Consider the following 20,342-nt stretch of genomic DNA (forward strand, 5'->3'; position numbering starts at 1 on the left):
AGTGTTATATCATGATGTCACTGAGACTACCTGTTAAACAAAATGATGCTAAATCTGCAACTTTAAGATGCACTTCAAAGAGGAAGTACATTTTGCAGGTGAAAAAAAGTCTTCCAAAATGCACTTATCTGTTTCAGTCTAGCAGTTCACATATTGTTGGCTGCCAAAAATATTTCAAACCAATTTTAGATTATTATTATTGCAAAATTCGTATCAACCAGTGAGCTTTTCTAATGGGCTCCAGTTAGCTATATAATAGGATAATAACAGACTAGATGTGTAAAGCATCGAAACTTATAAACTTTGCTGGTTTGCACATAGAATGATGTGATGTTCTGACCATTGCAGGAACTGGTATCTTTGTGCAATTTCCATAATTACGATAATTTGAGGCACTTTGCGAAGAAGCTTGATCCTCGCAGGGAAGGTGGTGATCAGCGGGTAAGTAGGAAAGGTATTTCAGGTTATTAGTGTGTATTGTGTATTTACTAGGTTTCTCCTTTTCCAAAATAAGATCGATCAATGACATGTATTGCATCAATATGTAAATTCTAATGGTTCAAGTTCAGTTTACCTAATTGCCATAAGTGGAGCTTAGTGCCAGATGTTGTGTTTTTGCCATTTTGCCTACTCTGTTAGTAACTTGGCACCTGGTAGCACACTAGGTTTTGCTGTTGCTTTTAGCATGCCTTGGTTTGGTTTAGTATATTCAAGCCAGCCTCAAGCAAGGCCGTCATTTATAGAAAGATCTAAAGTCACCTTGGGCCAATTAACTATGGAGCAACATTGGCATGCCTTCCAAAGCATAGTGGTACCTTGGTTTTCAAGTGTCTCAGAAGCCGAACATTTCAATTTTCAAACACCGAAAACCCAGAAGTGAATGCTTCTGTTTTCAAACGCACCTCAGAAGTCAAACGGCTTCTGAGGCGTGTTTCTCAATTTTCTCAGTTGAATTTGCCGACCACCTTTTGCCACCTCAGTTGTCGAACGTTTTGGAAGTCGAACGGTCTTCTGGAACAGGTTACGTTCGACAACCGGGGTACCACTGTATAGTCAAGTCTCCGTGTACATGTTTGCAGTATAGATGCGAAGAAACCCCTTTGTTATTCTTGGTGCTCAGGGTAGCAGTTGTGAACTGCCTTTTGCAGTGTCTGGTGCTCTGTTGGCTGCATTAAGAATTGCTAGAAAAAGGAAGGAAGCTTCCCATTTAGTTTTTCTCCTAACTATACCGGATGGCTTGGAGAGACGCTTATGCAATCTTCCTCTTCTGGCTATAGCTCTTATGTCTCACAGAGTACTTTGGGGGCACAGTTTTGATATGGGGGGGGGGGAGGGACTACGATTTTTGGCCAGGTCAAACAGACCCATGGCTAGGATCACCATGCTATTGTGGGAATGGCCCTCTGCCCATCTGCAGCTCCAAGTTCAGGGGAGCAGCAGTGTGTGAAGCCTTGTGGGGAGGGGATAGCTGAAGAAGGAAAGCGAACCCCCGAATGCAAGAATTGGGCCTTCTGAATATCCCCAACTTCCCGTATAGTGAATGAAGCTGGTTGGAGGAGTGGCTCTTGCCTTCCCTCCCCCTCCGCCTTCTGCATTGCAGAAATCCCCTTAACTGTCTCAAAACTGAATGCATAACCATGTCAAGAGGTAGCGGAAAGTCAGTGCTAACAGCTGGCTTAACGCTAATTGCTAAATATCAATAATGCTAGAATGTTTCCCTCCCACCGGTAATCTAACAAATAATGTGTGTTGCTTGAACAACTAGCATTCCTATGGACCGCTGGACTATGAGAGCCTTCAGCACGAACTTGCATTAAAAGAGACTGTGTGGAAAAAAGTGTCACCCGAGGCAAACGAGGACATCTCCACCACTGTAGTGTATAGAATGGAAGGTCGAGGAGAGCAAAACTAAAGAAATGGGCTCTAGTTTCAGAGAGAGTTGGTTTTCATCTATAAACATGCTCCCGTTTTTCTAGATCGCACAGTTCCAGAGAAGCTAGTTTTGTTTTCAGTGTTTTGTAAATAACTGCTCCGAGATACCAAAGATTAGTATCTGGTTTTATGCAGATTCCTTTTAATCACTTTTTCAGAAAGCAAGCGGAAATAAAGTACGAGAATGCGTGTGGCCTATACTTGCAATTGTATCATGCTTAAGGAATGAATTCAAAAGGGAATTTCATGGGGTATTAAAAAACAAAAATACAGAAAATTTGCAGTGCAGCAAAACACAAAGGTATATTGGCTACAAAAGAAAATTGGAACAATAGATATAGAAAAAATAATACCCGGATCATATATTTTTTATAAGTGAATAAATTTTACTGTTGTCACAATTTGCTTGGATTTTAACAGACTGTTAAACAAATCCTCCATTAGATTTTTCTCTCTGTGTGTCTTTTAGTATCTTAATCCTAAACATTTGGAAGCAGGTTCATTTGCTTTCAGTTCAAGCAAATATATGCAAAGTCATTCATTCAACTTGTGCAACATTGGAAAAGGCTGAAAATGAATGGAGGTGATAGGATTCTTTGTATCAGTCGTTATGTAACAATATGTAGAAACCTAGTTTAAACAATTCTTAAATATATTGAAAATTGAAATATACCAAAGTATAGAATAGTATTGATAAGTTCAAGTTAATCTTCTAATAGCAGCATATTAGGAAATCATGCTTGCGTTGTGCCTTTGACTTCTGAAAAATGATAGAACCAATGGCTGAGAGACACGCACTCCATATATATTATAACATATATATTACTCTAGATTCTGCAAGAAATAAATAACAATAGGTGCGATAAGAAAGAAAGCGTTTCACATTTGAGAGCCCTTTAACACACGGAGGCATTGCTTTTCTGTTGTTCGCTGAAAGTGGTATTAAACGCTTTTCAGAACCTCCAGTTTTAACATAGCAAGGGGAAGGAACTTTGTGGTAGTCTGCACATTTTTACATGCAGAACAGGCCAGGTTCAAATCCTGGTACCTCCAGGTAGATCTGGAGCTTTTGTATGAAACTCCTAGAGAGCTGTTGCCAGTCACTGTAAAGTTTGGCTGTAGTGAGGTGGATGAGCTGGTGGTCTGACTTCATAAAAGTCAACTTCCTATGTAATTAGCAACCCTGTTTCCCCTTGACCGATATCTTCTTAGAATGTCTGCTCACAGGAAATTTACATTCAACAAATGCCCTTTCTAACTTTAATTAAAAGCTTCCTGTTCAGAAGCTCAACCTGCTTCATTGCTTCTGTGATCCTTGTGGCTGAAAGAGCGAGTTACCCCTTATTTAGTCAGCTTCTGTTCCTGGCGTGTGTCAATTTAAGTCAGTGCTGCTTCACTATAATGAAATAAAAGAGGGGATTAAAAGTAATAATGGAAAGCAACACCTCTTTCCTCCCTTGCTCCCTTTTGTGGGGGACAGAAGTGCAGTCAGTGACATTGCTGTGCTTTCTGTGAAAAGAGGTCAGGGGTCAGCACTTTGTGAGTGCACCAGTTCCAGTACAGGATTGGTTCTGGCAGTGCACCTGAAAACACTAACCTCACCACCACCTCTCCCTCCCAGTAAGTACAACAATGGTCCCGAGAGGAGATTAGGTATCCAGCACTACCTCTCCCTTAAAATGGGGGGGGGGGTTAAATAAAGGGCAGTTTATCCCTACGTGCTGACTTGGGGAAGCAATAAAACGGTCTGAACCTGCAAACAGGAAGCTTTCACGTGAAAGGTACAGTTCCCCTAAGAAGTCCTAATAGTGAATTGCTCGTACACAACTGACAGGATGTTGCTGCAATTGCATTTTACAGCAAAACCCCCACAACAAATCAGGTCTGGGAAAAGCACAGAAGGATAACACAAAACACTAGATTGCAATGATTTAACAGCAGCGTTGTGCCGATTCCTTGCAAAAATTGAATGAACAAGAGACGTCCATCCCAGAGGAAAGGGTTAGTGTGGAAGCAACCTACATCTTTGATCTAGAACCAGCCATGAAGAAAGTAGACCATGATCCACTTGGGTACCACTTAGCGCCTTTGGGCTACTGGGATTCCTGAAAAGAATGCTGGATTAAGTGGATGCGAGTCTGATTTTGTATGGTACTTCTCAATGTAATCACTGGCTAACTTTTTAATGCACATTGATTATTCCTAAACTGTTAGGAGATCTGGAGTATTGAAGTCTGTCTTTGTGAGTTTAAAACATGTTGGTGAATCACACAAGAGTGAAATAATGCTTTCCCTGTCCTAGTTAAGGGACATTCAAACCTTTGAGTGGGAATGGAGGGCAAGGGAGCGAGGCGGCATCTGTAATTAAGGGATGGGTGTTTTGTGTATCTGCCATCCTCCCAAATGAATTAGGAGGCCCCTGCATTTTTCTGAACATGAAATCTTCTCTAAAAGAGGAGAGAATTGCAATCTGAAGACCCACCACCAGTTGATCCCAAGGAAGGAAAATATCCAAACAACCCCTCAGACAAATATGGGTGTCTTCATTGTATGGGAGATGCGGTGACTGATGAACTTGAGCAGCAATAAAGAGGACCATGCACTAAGCCAGGGATGTGCTCTTAAAGCTTTAAAAAGAAGAGCACAGGAGATGAAATAAACCTAAACCAAAAAGCATGCAAAACTTCTATGGGGTCCGGAATGATAAATCAGCACAACTGTTGGGAGAGTGGAATGTGGCACTCAGAGTCTCCCATATTGTTGTGATTGGGATGACCTGAATAATTGTATTTGGACTGGAAGGTGTTACGGTGCAAGCTCGTCACATTCCTATTGGTAGGGTGGCCTATTGAAGACAATCTGGTATCTTCAGCTGGTGCAAAATTCAGCCACTAGAATGCTTGTAGGGGCTAGGTGGTTTGTTATACCAATTTTACATTGGTTATCCATTTGTTTTGAGGCTTAGTTTAAATGTTATTTGAAGGACCTCCTATATCTTACATGAATCTCCCTGGGTCCTAAGATTGATCTCACAGGTCCTGCTTCCTGGCCTACCACTAAGACTGATCAAGGTCAGTGAGTATCAGGGACAAGGCCTTGTCAGTAGCGGCCCCCGTATTCAAAGAATTCCCTTTCCTGAGAATTCTGCTTGGCCCCTTCCCTTGAGGTCTTTAAGCAAACTCTGATGGTGTTTTTTATACTGCTGGGCTTCTTGATTGCCCCCTATATTGCTGGCTGCCTATAATTTTATTTTCTGCTGTTATGGGGTGGTTGTTTGTTGTTCGTTTTTTGCATTCAACTGTTTTATGTTTACACATCTGTTATAAGCTGCCTTGTGATGGCTTGCTCTAAAACGGAGAGTTGCAATTAATAATAATAATAATAACAACAATTCTGTCGTCTTTAAATTTCTGTTGCACTGCATGCTTCCTGAGGAGAGAGGATGAAGCATGGACTTGTGTTATCCTGTGTAATCCTCCACTCCTGACCATATTTTTCTCCCCGTTTTCTTGGGTATATTGGCCTCACACTTTCAGAAAGTTGAGCCTACACAAGGTTTAGCCCGGAGGATGGCTCATGGGAGTCCATTAAAACATTTATTTATGTGGTATGGAAAGTGATGCTCAGAGAATGGGTTTCAGCTTCTTTGAAGTACACTTTGTGATGGAAGTGACACTTCCCTGACCCATCAGCGCTGTTACGACTTGTCTGGGCTGTTGGTTTCAGTTAATCACAAAATATTTGCTGGTCTTTGGCGTCCTTTTGGTGTCCTTCGCATGCCCCTATAATTGGTTCAATGCGTTTGAGTTGAAAGCAATTTAAACTCTTTCCTTTACTAATTTATGGTTGTACTCCACAAAGTTGTCCTGTCCGTGCAATAATTTCTGCTTGTGCAATGAAAGTTCCCCTCTCTCTCCTCTCTGCAATACTCCAGAGTTTGGAGGGGTTGTGGGGAAATGACATAGGAAGAGAGAAGGGACTTGTGCAAAAGAGATGACTTCTTTGGATGCAATCCATAATGACTGGACCAATATGAATGAGCAACCTCAACTGTCCAAAACCTTTCATACATGCCTCGCTGCTATGTGCATGAGCTGAAACCAGCTCAAGCCTCAGGTTTGTGTGTTCTCCTCTACAGCATTTGATTTCACTTTCTATTAATCCTGGCTTGTCATAAAGTATGAAATGGAGACCTTGATTTAAATTTTTTAAACTCTGGCTGGCTAAACCAGCTGCTTTGCTTTGACCAGCGTTCATTATTTGAAATTTATTTCTGATTTGTGTGTAACGACAAGCCCAGCGTTCACAGAAAGTGAAACAAAACCAGCCATGTGAGCATCTCTGCAAAAGAAAATGTAATATGAATGAACATTCTGGCGAATGTAGGTTTTGCATTCAAGTTCAACACCATCTGAAGCACCTCGTGTATGAAAATGCTCCATATGACTTTAAGAAAAAGAATGTGAACTCAGCTTATTAGTGGGTCTGGTTAAACAGAGCAGTGGCTACATTCCAGCGTGGAATTTGTCAAATGAGCAAGACCATGAATATGTTATTAAAAGCTGATAGAATATTAGCATGCTTTTGTCTAAATATTCTTAATAAAGCTCAATGTACTTTTGTGTTCACGGCAATAACAGTTCTTGATATTTAAGCATTTTACTTGTCGTATTTCTTTTCCCTTTTCCTTTTTTTGTTGGCATCATTAATGCTCCTTTGGAAATGTAAATGCATTTAGATTTTCCTTTGGCATGTGTTGTATGCTTTTGCTTCAGTTGAAGTGATATGTCATGTGTCCCATTTTTTTCATTTGCACTGTATGCTATTTATGTATCTCCAGCACATACACTTTTGTATTATAATAAATTTTATTTTGAGCTGCTCAGTTTGTATTATTTTTTTGTTCCTTTTCAATAGCAACTAGATCCATGAATTGAAACTAGGAATAAAAAACACTTTCCATAATCTCCTGTGCTTACATCAAAATAGCATTCTGTATAAATTTGAAGTATTAAGAGTTCAGTATAAGCTCTAGCCAGCTTTTAGTTCCATTTTAAAGTTGTAATTTTAACTTTTTTGCATAACAGCTCTTGCTTGTTGTCTAGTCCTGCAATTTTTGTTAGAACAACAACGTATTTTTTGTTTTGTGAACATGTTGGCTTGAATCCAACATTTTATGTTTTGTGAACATTTTTTGTTTTGTGAACATGTTGGCTTGAATCCAACATTTTATGTTTTGTGAACATTTTTTGTTTTGTGAACATGTTGGCTTGAATCCAAACGGCGACATGCTGTATTTGCTGCCACCACCCACATTTCTGATGTAGAACATTGTGCTAACTGAAGAAGCACTCCTGAGTGTTTGAAAAATCTTTGGTTTGGGGTGGTGGTGGGTGGAAGGCTAGTTAGGACCAGCTGGCAAAAACAGGTGATTCTCACCCCTCCCTGCAAATTATCAGAAATGCCATGCATTCATGCACCTGGGCAGTTTGGGTTATGTAACGTATATAATGATGCTTACTAGGTCATGCAGTTTTGAGCTTAAACAAGTGTCTAATTAGTCTAATACCTTATGTTATATCCTTTACAAGCTGTATGCTTGTGTAGGCAAGAACTGATCACACAGATGAACATTTCCTTTGCTACTTTTTTATCAAAGCAGCTCCCAACAGCCAAAAAAATTGCCCTTTGGGCAGGTAGGGTTGCTGTGCAAAATCATTTTCGAGAAGCTTTTCTGCCTAAGTACAGACCTAATACCTAAGTACAGACCAAATACCTAAGTACAGACACTCCTTTACCCTGGCCAGATTTAACGTTCTGCCCTGCTGCTAGGCAGATATGAGGGCAAACCATATGAGTCACGTGTTTGCCCATGTGGCTCATCGGAAGTGGAAACAAGTCTGCATGTATTGCTGCACTGTAGTTACTATGAGGATCTACGTTTGACCTTTATTGCCCCAGTTCTACAGAAGCTTAAAAATGAACCAGAACTCCAACGTATGAGAGCCTTGGTAGAAGATAAGGTTCCTGAAATTACGATCAATGTGGCCAAATTTTGTGTAGCCGCTATTAGGCGCAGGAAACAAGAGCTTTCCAATGTCAATATGCAGGCGAAGGCAAATACTTAATTTTATTTATGCTGTCTAATTTTAAATTGCTGTTATGGCCTAATCTGTATTGAAATTGTCCTTTGTTTTTTCCGGTGTTATGCTTCGCTGACTAGCTGTACGAGTTAATCTGGTCTGTGACCGTTCAATAAATTTTACTGCACCTAAATTTGACTGCACCTTTCTGCCTTTGTGCATGCACATGCGTGCACATAATTCTGTGGATTGTGACTGTAGTCGCCAATTGAGATTTTTTTTAAAAAAAAAATAGTTCGCTGAAATCATTGGCCACAGTTAGACACAGCTAACTGCATTCAGAAATGACTGGTTTCTCCTGGGTTTAATCTTGTGCACCTTGCTGAATCTTTATAGATTTGGTTATTGTGACTAACTACTAATAATGCAAAATGTATAGAATGGAAAGGAAGCCAAAGGAAATGGTAAAAGGAAATGGCAAGGAAATACAAGGAAGGCAAAACAAACATGCACACTTCTTGGAAATACTGTTGTTTGTGCTTTTCCCCCAGGTCTTGATAATACAATGGTACCTCTGGTTATGAACGCTTCTGGTTATGAGCTCCGCTAACCTGGAAGTAGCTGCTCCTGGTTGCAAACTTTGCCCTCAGGATAAGAACTGTTTCAGCTTAAGAACGGACCTCTGGAATGAATTACCGTATTTTTCGCTCAATAACGCACCAGACCATAACACGCACGTAGTTTTTAGAGGAGGAAAACAAGAAAAAAAATATTCTAAACGAAATAGTGGATATATGATTTTTGTGGTTCATGCTGTGGCCACAGACATGTGATCTGACAGTGAGTTTGGAGTAGCCCAATGCAAAAATCCTGAGGATCCATGTGGATCCATGGTTTGTAACCACGGAGGAGGGAAGGAAGGGGAACCATGGATCCTCTGCTCACGACTGCAGCAGATCCCCCCCGACACCCGTAGGCATTCCCTCCATAACAAGCACAGACATTTCCCCTTACTTTCTAGGAGGAAAAAAGTGAGTGTTATGGTGCAAAAAATACGGTAAGTTCATAACCAGAGGTACCACTGTACATGCCATTGGGATTCCAATTCTATACCCACTTACTAGGGAATAAGCCCTGCTGAAGTCTGTAGGACATATTGCTGAGTAAACATGTATAGTCGTACCTTGGAAGTCGAACAGAATCTGTTCCGGAAGTCCGTTTGACTTCCAAAACGTTCGAAAACCAAATGCGGCTTCTGATTGGCTGCAGGAAGCTCCTGCAGCCAATCAGAAGCCGCGGAAGCACCGTCGGACGTTCGGGTTCCAAAAGAACGTTCACAAACTGGAACACTCACTTCCGGGTTTGCGGCATTTGGGAGCCAAAACGTACGAATTCCAGGGCGTTCGACAACCAAGGTACGACTGTATAGGATTGTGCTATAACATATGATACACAGTGTGTGCTTGGTTATGTTTATTTTTAATTATTTTACTGAGCAACATTAAAACCTCTGTATGTGGTTTTAATAACGAGCAGTTTATCTGAAATAAATATTAAATCTAAAGTCTCTTCCCAGTAAAGTGTCAGATTATCATATACAAAAAAGTAGCCTTCAATCTTTGTGTCCCATCTGTAGGGGATCCAAAATCAGTAGAGGGAAACACAGTTTGCTAGGTGACTCGTATTCTCTGCAGTGAAGAATTCACTGTACCATTATTTGAAGTATTTGTAGATTTGGTGGTTGAAAATGTCCTGCGAAACTTGTTAGGTAAACAAAATGCAACCTGTCACTGTTTGGGTGCTAGTAGATCTGTATAAAGAACCAGAATATAAGAACCAAGTGGACTGATCTCTGTGGTTGGGGTGATCCCAAATCCACAGGCTTCCCTCTTCCCTTAAATGATGGGGCCAGCTTTGTCATGCAGATCCCCTCTGCCCCCGAATCTGGTCCACAAGCTGTGTATACTTCAAGTAATAAAGACGCTTGTCAGGTGTTCCTGTCCAGTCCTCCTTTTATGCTAGCTTCCTTAGGAGGATGCCGAAAGCTCACTTTCCTTATTTAAGGTTAATTATTATCAAAGTCATATGTAAGGCACAAGCAGGAGAAACTAAAGTCCAAACAGCATTAAATCATCTCAAATCCTAGTACTCCAGCTTAACTCGAACGTAGATTTACGGCATACTAAGCTAGGTAATCCTCAGCTTGTCATGCAACATCTATTTTTATTTCTCGTCTCTAGATCTGCACCTGAAAATAGAGGTTGCTTCCCAATATTCCTGCCCCATTTTGGAGCAAGATCCTTTAAAAAATATTGCCACATTTGCTTGGTATTTTACAAGTTCGTTGCGGCTGTTAGTGCTGCGAAGCCAATTTTGTGCCTTGCGGAAAAGAAGAAAGGAACCCCAAGGGTCATCCATTCCAACCCCTCTCAATGCAGGAATCTCTTGCCCAATGTGGGGCTTGAACCCGCAACCCTGAGATTAAGAGCCTCATGCTCTTACCAGCTGAGCTAACAGATACTCAGCATAGTACTTCACTGGATCATCTTCACACTAAATTCATTCTTATCCCTTGAGTGTATTATTTCAAGTCTGATTTAATCCCTGTACCTGACAATTGTGGTTAGTGAGCATTATTTTTGAGTTGACATGCGGTACTCATGTTTCAGCTGATTCTCTGAAGTTTGCGGATGCAAGGCTTATTCGTTTTTTCCGTCCCTGAAACATCCAGCCGCAGACCAATATTGCACAAACAGTTATTCTAGATGTCTTAGCACAGATACCTATGTGGACTTGGCAACTGGTTAAAAACTGAGTAGTTTGGAAGGCTTTCATTTCATAAAGGTAAAGGGACCCCTGACAATTAAGTCCAGTCACGGACGACTCTGGGGTTGCAGCGCTCATCTCGCTTTACAGGCCAAGGGAGCTGGTGTTTGTCCGCTCTGCAGACAGTTTTTCCGGATCATGTGGCCAGCATGACTAAGCCGCTTCTGGCGAAACCAGAGCAGCGCATGGAAATGCCATTTACCTTCCCGACAGAGCGGTATCTATTTAACTACTTGCACTTTGACGTGCTTTCGAACCGCTAGGTGGGCAGGAGCAGGGACCGAGCAACGGCAGCTCACCCCGTTGCGGGGATTCGATCTGCCGACCTTTTGATCGGCAAGCCCTAGGCTCAGTGGTTTAGACCACAGCGCCACCCGCGTCCCATTTTTCATTTCATATTTGTCAATAAAACCCAGATTACTAAAACCACACTGGTGTGAAGAAACAAACAAAGTAGTACAGAATCATTTTACTTCAATAGTGAATTAAAACAAAGATTTGGGCATTATTTCCAAGTTAAACATCAACATTCAGTTAAAACATTTCTGCTTTTTGCCACTTTTTAAAGACAGCCATCCAATCATTCATTTTATTTCACAGATTCTTGCAGCAAATTAAATTTGATATTTCATAGTTCAGTTAGACCTTTTCACACAATTCTGTAGCAATACTACAGTTTCCATTTAAAGTTCACAATCACACCTGTTATATTTTGTCCCTTAGTAAAGTCTGTTTGACATCCATGAATATATTTAAGAGTTTTAATTCAGCTGTCAAGATGTACATAATTTTGAAAACCTGATGCACAGATCTCGAACAACGTAAGTCTGGTGTGGCACGGTTTTCTCCAGTTATAAATCTGTGTTCCTTCCCTTGCTAACAGGTAAGATGCCTGCCCTTGTAACTTTAATTATACTATTGGTTAAAGGATTGAATAAAACAGTCAAGCAGGCCATATACAATTTGGATGAAAGTCCAGCCAATCATAGAGATTTACCACTTTAAATTTCAAAATAGCTAAATTGATTTCATCTTTTATAACTGGTGGCTTCAAAAGTTATTATCGTGCATTGAGAACTTCTAGGGATTTTCAACTGATCCCCAAATGCTGAAATCTGGTTCTAAACAATATTTCTTAAAATATTATACAAAAGCAAAAAACAAAACAAAAGTTGCCTTTTCTACTGGGCTCTCACCTTGGTTTTGAACAGGTTTTCAAATACTGTTTCTTAGTGGTGTGGTGTGGGTTTTTGGTCTTTTTTTTTTTAACTCGTCAGAAAGTTGCTGATCTGCATGGTTTATTATTTTTGCTTCGGAAAAGTTCAAAAAATTCCATCTAATAACACTTTAAAAAACATTTAATTATTGGCTTTGGTGATGGTGAACTTCCCTTTGCTTGTGTTAGATTTGACTAGGAAATTCTGAGCTTTTCAACAAGTGTATCTTTTTGGGGGGAAACACTCCCCTGGCTGATAATGTTTGCATAGGTGTGCTAAAAGTGTCACACGCAAGGGCAGCTGTTGCATTGTCCCCAGGAATGGCAGTTCCCGACACTAGACAAAGATCCTTTTGAAAGTTCAGCTGCCACCCTGGAAACACTGTCCAGATTTACCTGGGATCAGAAGAAGATCTTAGATGTGAATAGGAGGCAGCAATTGTGTAAAACCTTTGCAAGTAAAATTGAGTAAATAGACCCACATATCAAACATAGGCACCAGACAAAAGACTGCTTCAGTGATCACATGGTTCTGTAAAAGTGGATCTATAGAATCGTTATATCATATAATCTTCTGTTGTCCATTACATTCGGCTTCACGGTCCAAGTTTCTGGCCCCATATTTATCGAGAATTGCTGACAGACCTCAGGAAGCCCAAATAATATACTTATTAAACGACGAAGACTCAAGTAGATCCCTTGCAGTTGCTAGATACCTGATTAATGTCTTATTTCATAAGAGGAGAAATGGATCACTGTATGACTCTGACAGCTTAGCCAAACTTAAGAACCATCAATAAGTGCCAGAACTAAGACGCATATCCCCCAAAATCTGAGGGATTTGAATTGCGGTTGATATAGAGGGAGCTTATTGTATATAGTGTTTACCTAATTGAAGTAAAAATGATTTTAAATGGGTGTTTTAACTTGGAACTGTTTAAATTGTTTGTTTATGGATAAATTTTGATGTATTGTTTTAGATATGGGCCAATGGCCGTAATAAATCAAATCAATCAATCAGTCAGTCAATCAATCAATCAATCACATGGTTCACAGCATTCCAGTAAGAGTTTCCTTGTTCCTTTAACAGTAAAGGAATTTTGGACGTTATATGCCTTCCTTAGTCATCAAGCATGCTCCGTGTCGACTGCATGTGCAGAATCTTAACAGGATCACACGTTAAATCCAAAACCAGAGAACGTAGGAATGGCATGATTTATTATTTACCCCGTTTGGAAGACAAGTTCGTTCTATTTTGTAATGGTGAACTTCAGAGACTGCTTTCCCCATTTAACTCTTTGAGATCTTGGGATTTTTGAGATCTGAAATATCCCCCCCCCCATTTTTTTGTCAGTGTAGAAATTTCTCTGAAATAATAGTCTTAACATTGATTTTTTTTTAAAAAAAAAAACTTATTTAACTGCATGCAGCTTTCTTGTGTACTTAGTTTCTCATTAGTTTCTTGAGAGGTATAGAAAAACTTATCTGATGTTAAATATATATATACACTTGATGTTGCAAAATAGTATATTCTTTAATGTGGCAGTAAGAAAATAATAATATCTAGCCGTTTGTTGGGTTAAAATACTGCCAATTATTAAGCATTTGAAATTTTCCTAATCTTATGTAAAAGGAGGTGGTAAACTTTAGTAACTAAAGAGGCCCTCTTTGTTTTTTTCTGATTGCTTTCAGGAAAATCTGCCCAAGTTTTCCACATTTTAAAGAAATCTTTTGGAGTGATGTTGGGCCCATTTACACATCCAGGTGTCATTTTTCTATAATAATAAAATTTCTAGATGATGTATCTCCCATTACCATCTTTCTTATATCCTTCTGCTTTAAAAAAACAAACAAACTTTTGTCTTCTCTGTGTAGATGTGACACAAACTTTTATTCTCAACAGTTCTTAGTTTCTTTTTAAGATGTGTTTGTTACCTGCAAGAGAAGAACATGCTTTCTCCTCTTTTAATAAAGGAGAGCATTTTTATTTTTATTTTACTTTTCCCTGGATTTAATCCTTTGATACTTGATGAAAAGCATTTTAAATGCCATCATGCTTGGATTTCAATATTAATTAGACATTTATTCTTTCTTTCCAATACAGTGAGAAGAAAGAGAAGAACAAAGGAGAACACACAATATACAAATTTTATTCCCTTGTTTTTTTTAGGTAGTGCATGTAATGGTGAATCCTTCTAAATTTGCAATAATTCTTGGACATTCTCTGTTGCTTGCACTACGGTCAACTTTTTTGGCCCAGTTTGGATGTGGTTGCTAAACCGTGGTTTGGCGCTCAGGGCTGAGCCTTAGGCTTCCTTCTCTGTTCTCATGGACTGTATCACACAAAATCATCCTCTTGAGTAGACCCATTTAAACAAATGGACATTACTAACTTAAGTCCATTGATTTAATGGGTCACGCTAGTGTTGACAGTTGCTTACAACCTTCAGGTTCCCACCTTCTAATCTGCATCTAGGGAAACCATGGTTTGCCATTACATCCAAACCGAGTAAGATACGGTTTGGGGAAACCATTGTCTACCCCAAACCAGAGGTGGAAGGCAGAATTTGAAATGGAATTCTAGTTTTGGTTTGGAGGCAATACATGGTTTGCACAAACTAGAGTTTGCCTGACCTGGAAACAATGGCAAACTTAAACCATTCATTGTGGGAATAAATTCAGTGTTCCTATGGGGAGAAGGGAAAGTGTGAGCCCAACGTTCAGCCCTGATGCCCAAACCATGGCTTGTGTATTTACATCCAAACTCAATTCATGCATTTTCCTTTCCTTCAAACGTACACTTAAATCTTGAGGTCTCTTCTTACTTCTTCTGAATAGATGTTGCTAAAGGCTCTGACCTCTAAACCCAAATGTCAGTGATACTTCCCATTTATTTGCTAGCAGTGCCTGCTTTTATCCTTAACATTGTTAACGTCACAAGAAACATCTTTTTTCTCCTTTATGCCACTGACAGGAATTGGGTTATCTTCTGTATTCAGGCTACAGACTTTCCTGACCTTCCTCTGCCTCTTCTGAAAGCTCTCTTACTTTAATACTTCAAAGCTCACTTCCTTGATCTCAGCCTGTAGTCGAATCGTATCAACTCTCTGCATGTGTTGCTCCATTTAGATTTACTGAACCAAATATTTTGGGTGCGTACTTCCTTTCCACTTACCTCTTCCAGTGCATTGAGTTTCGCCTCTTGTAATCTGATGTGTCAATTTTATAGTCCTCCGCTGTAGAACCGATTCTTAACCCACTCCATAGGTATGAGATCAATAACTTTCATTTTAAAAGAGGGCAATTTGAAATCCTGAATGCAATTTAAGTAGAAGGCGTTTGAGGTAAGAAACCTGCCTGCTTCCCTGCTTTGCTTATGACTTCTAGTCAGTTTCCCCTTGACCAGCAGATTTACCTGCTGAGGAATGTGTGATTTCCTTAAAAGCAAAATCCCAAACCCAACTTAACGTTGTTTAGAAATGTATTAAGGGCTGATAGGACACTTGTAGATTTTCTGGTCTCCTTTTTAAAGGCTCATTACATCCTGTGGCTTTCCCCATGTGTTCCCACTGTTTCCCATATTAAATTTTCATTCATCTCAGATGATAGAAATCTTACAGGGGTGCCTTAGTTCTCAAACTTAATCCGTTTCGGAAGTCCGTTCCAAAACCAAAGTGTTCCAAAACCAAGGCACGCTTTCCCATAGAAAGTCATGCAAAACGGATTAATCCGTCCCAGACTTTTAAAACAACCCCTAAAACAGCAATTTAACATGAATTTTACTATATCACAAAACCATTGATCCATAAAATGAAAGCAATCATCAATGTACTGTTCTATAAAATAAACAAGACAGTATTGTAGATGATAAAAATTAAAATTATTATTATTTTTTTACCTGCACTGATGATAGTCATTGTTTGGATGGGGGGGCTTTTATCCATTTCCGCAATCACACAATCAATCAGTAGCTGAACTGGGTTCCATACAGACGCAAAAACAAATTAACTGAAAAAGCCTCAAAGACAAAAACATAAAATAAATAGCAAAAACAAAAGCGTCAGACTTAATCCATTCTGGAATGTTTGAAAACCAAGGCGCAGTTTCTGATTGGTGCAGGCACCCTGGAAACAATAGCCGACAGCCGCTTTGGACGTTCAGCTTCCGAAAAACATTCAAAAACCGGAACACTTCTGGGTTTTCAGCATTTGGGAACCAAGGTGTTTGAGAACAAAGGTACTACTGTATAGCCAACATACCTGCTTGCGTATCTGGAGGGGAGGGTATGCTCAGTCCAGTACAGTGGTGCCTCGCAAGACGAAAAGAATCCGTTCTGTGATTCTCTTCGTCTAGCGTTTTTTTTCGTCTTGCAAAGCAAGCCCATTGACGGATTAGCGCTATTAGCGGCTTTTAGCGGCTTTTAGCAGCTTATCTGCTGATCGGATCAGCTGATAAGCGGATTAGCGGCTTAGAAAAGGGGGGGGGGAACCAGCAGGAACTCGCAAGACATTGTCGTCTTGCGAAGCAAGCCCATAGGAAATTCGTTTTGCGAAGCACCTCCAAAACGGAAAACTCTTTCGTCTAGCGAGTTTTCCGTCTTGCGAGGCATTCGTCTTGCGGGGCACCACTGTAAAGGCAGGTAGAACCATTGAAGGTCAGTTTTAAAAACCCTGGCTTGAATTGTTGATTTGAAAGTCCTATGTTCAAAGTCTCCGGATTAGGTGCTTTGATTGAGGTGCTCTGCTCTAAATCTTTTAGTGGCAGGAGCGCATCTTCAAACTGCCAGTAGTTAAATATATTGCTATATATAATAACAATGCAGGACAAGTGCAGATCCTTTTGAATTGCGACTAAGAAAGCACAGCTCATCATCATTAGCATTACCAATAAATTTTGAAATACAAACAGGCATGCCCAGTCCTTTCGTAGCATGGGCTACATCAGTGCCTCAGTTGCTCCAATGGCAAACATATTGGTTAAAAACGAAGGGATTATTCCGGCTGAAGCTCTTTCACTTTGAACGTTGCAACTGCCTTCCCATGGAGCCAGCTATTTCTTGCCATGCGGTGATTCAAAATATGTTTGTCCCCACTGTGTAAACGGGATGCAAATCGCTGAGTTTGCATTGAAGCTCCCCGCCACCAATTATTAAAATAATTAGCACATGCAAGTGGGAACTATGATGCTTCGCATGCGAGTACTTTCATTGGACTGAGGCATGTTGACACTTCTTTTTGCTTGATGACAGCGTTGAAAATTACTTGCAATAACAAGTAGGAAGAGTGCTGTTTGCCCAGTTTCTGTTTTTAGGCTTGGCCACTGTGTGAACGAAATACTGGACTGATTTATCATTATTATTATCATTGCTTTTTTCCAGGGGGTATTCAAAGGTACACAGTACCAGCACCTCTCTTGTCGCTGTGTGGCACTTACTGCAACAGCTTCATGGAGAGTATTGGCGCCTATTTTGGGGTTGTTGTTTTTTTTTAAGTGTGACACTTACTGGAACAGCCTCACAGTGAGTTTTGGCACCTCTTTTTTTGGGGGGGGGGGTGGAGACCCAGATTATTATTACTATTATATAAATTTGTACACCGCCCTACATCTGCCGGTCTCAGGGCAGTCCGCAACATAAAATTACAATTCTACATGGCACATAATAAAACCAAGAACAAAAACAACTCACATTTTAAAAGGGCATTTGATATCATCTAACAGGGCTCTTCTGATCTTACAACAACAACCGTCAGACTTAACCCCTCCAATTTCCTGTGGCTTGTTCTGTGGAGGTATATGAAACAGTTTAAAAACCTCATTCTCTTCTATGTGCTATGTATGATAGTGCATTTAATACTGGCCATAACAGAAAATTTTGCTGTTTCCATATTTTTAAGGAAGTCCACATCTTGATGTAAAAACTGGAATGTAGTTATCCTTCAGGTTCTGCCCTTCTCTGAATTTTACATTACAGTTTTCAACTCAAAACATGTTCCAAAATGGGTGCTTATTAAAAAAAAATATGCTACTCCTTATAAAACATGTCTAGAAATGCCTGCACTGAGATAATATGAGTGGTATTCAACTAACTTTTGGCACACACAAAAGCAGGTCCGCTAAGCGCAACAAGACTTGCGCCCCTCTCTCTCCTCCACTCAGATGTGCCCTGCAGGCCCCCTAAATCTGCTCTGGGGGTTTTGGGTGGGAACCCAGAGCAGGTTTGGGGGAGCAGGGGGAGGAGAGGAGAGAATGTTTCGCCAACCAAGCAGAAGTCGTTCTGCACACTTGTAACCTTTAGCACTACGTAGACTGTGACGCATAGCATTTAAATACATATTTTGTGATTAAAATATACATGAAAAACATTTTTGTGGAGATTAATGTTAAGTCTGCATTTTCAGTAGGCATAGTAGGAAACAGTCTTAGTTTGTAGGGATACAGTGGTACCTCGCAAGATGAATGCCTCACAAGACGAAAAACGCGCAAGACGAAAGAGTTTTCCGGTTTTTGAGTCGTTCTGCAAGACGAATTTCCTATGGGCTTGCTTCGCAAGGCGAAACGTCTTGCGAGTTCTTGCGAGTTTGTTTCCTTTTTCTTAAAGCTGCTAAGCCGTTAATAGCTGCTAAGCCGCTAATAGCCGTGCTTCGCAAGACGAAAAAGCCGCAAGACTAAGAGACTCGCGGAACGGATTAATTTCGTCTTGCGAGGCACCACTGTATATATATATATATAATTAAATCTCACCTCTTTATCTAACCCAGTGTTTCCCAAACTCAGGTCACCAGCTTTTCTTTTTTCTTTTTTTGGACTACAACTCCCATCATCCCTAGCTAGCAGGACCAGTGTTCAGGGTTGATGGGAACTGTAGTCCAAAAACAGCAGCAGCAAACCCAAGTTTGGGAAATCCCAAATTCTAACCTCTCTTTATCATCTATCCTGCTCATCATATGCTTCTCTGTCATTTTCCGCAGGGTTTCACAGACCTCGGTGCACAATTTTACAAACCACTCTCATGTCCCCAATGAGTTATCCTGTTTTTTTGTTCCTGGCCGAGAAAGCCTAAAATACTTGAGACTTCCAACCCCTTAAATATTTTGATTCCCTCCTTCATCCCAAAACTGTTCAAACATCTCCCTGTTTGCGAGTGTGTTTTTTAAAGGGAATGGCACTCTGAGGTATCTGGTCCTCAGTCTTTGTGTGGTTTTAAATGTCAGACTCTGAGTGCTTTGAATTGGCTCCTGAAGCTAACAGCAAAGCAATTCCTCTGAGTAGGTGGACTGTGGTAATCTGAAAGGGCAGCCAGAGTGCAATGCCACAGCCAATCTGCGGGTTACAAGGGCATGGATGATCTTTCGCAAGATCTTTGCGGGTCAGGAGGGAATGCAGCCAGTATTTTGTATACATCTGATATCCAAAGGTGTGTGTTGTCAGTAGTGCCATCTGTTTCAGCTATCAAAGCTGAGCTCAAGAAGCTCTCATGGCTGTGTAAGATCTGGTCCAGCCCATTAATTGCCAATTCATTATTTTCAGGCAAACTTTTTTCTCCCAGTCTTCCCTTATCTCCATCTTTTCAGAATTCAGGCTGTCAACCCCTGCTGACCCTCATTACCTTGAATTACAGCTTCCAAACATTTGTCCAGTCATTTCTTATAGCTTAGTTACCAAGGTGGATGGCAGTATAAAGGTAAAGGGTAAAGGGACCCCTGACCATTAGGTCCAGTTGTGACCGACTCTGGGGTTGCGGCATTCATCTCGCTTTACTGGCCGAGGGAGCTGGCGTACAGCTTCTGGGTCATGTGGCCAGCATGACTAAGCCGCTTCTGGTGAACCAGAGCAGCACACGGAAACGCCGTTTACCTTCCCGCCAGAGTGGTACCTATTTATTTACTTGCACTTTGACATGCTTTCGAACTGCTAGGTTGGCAGGAGCAGGGACCGAGCAACGGGAACTCACCCCGTCGCGGGGATTCGAACCACCGACCTTCTGATCAGCAAGTCCTAGGCTCTGTGGTTTAACCCACAGTATAGCCAGGGCTATTTTTCTAGAAAAAAGAGTTGCTGGAACACGCCACAAATGCTTCCCTTCTTGCCATTTGATGGCAATGGCACCCATCTGAATTTCTGCGAGCCCTGAGTTTATCAGTGACAGTAGTCCAAAGCTACATAGGATTTTTCGTCATGGCTTCAGACAGATATTAAAATGTGATCTTCTTCTTCTTTGGAGATCACTCGTACCCGAGTAAGGTTGTCCTCCATAAACATGGTTTTAACAGTGAGTTCGTAAGTGA

At 40.6% G+C, this 20,342-nt stretch overlaps 1 protein-coding gene across 3 annotated transcripts in view; it reads left to right on the top strand.

Moving 5' to 3' along the window:
- Positions 1–20,342, top strand: part of GLS (glutaminase) — an 81,314-nt gene that overhangs the window by 41,419 nt on the left and 19,553 nt on the right. Inside the window, exons 14-15 of one of the 3 annotated variants that reach the window (XM_082241206.1) lie at positions 349–441; positions 1,766–6,814. In XM_082241206.1, the coding sequence (XP_082097332.1) occupies positions 349–441; positions 1,766–1,912 (240 nt within the window). In that variant the 3' untranslated portion in view covers positions 1,913–6,814. Of the gene's footprint in view, positions 1–348; positions 442–1,765; positions 6,815–20,342 lie in introns of those variants that run through there. The other 2 variants (XM_082241207.1, XM_082241205.1) reach the window with 2 other exon arrangements.

Source organism: Podarcis vaucheri (assembly GCF_965113315.1).
Source record: "Podarcis vaucheri genome assembly, chromosome: 1".
Lineage (NCBI taxonomy): Eukaryota > Metazoa > Chordata > Lepidosauria > Squamata > Lacertidae > Podarcis > Podarcis vaucheri.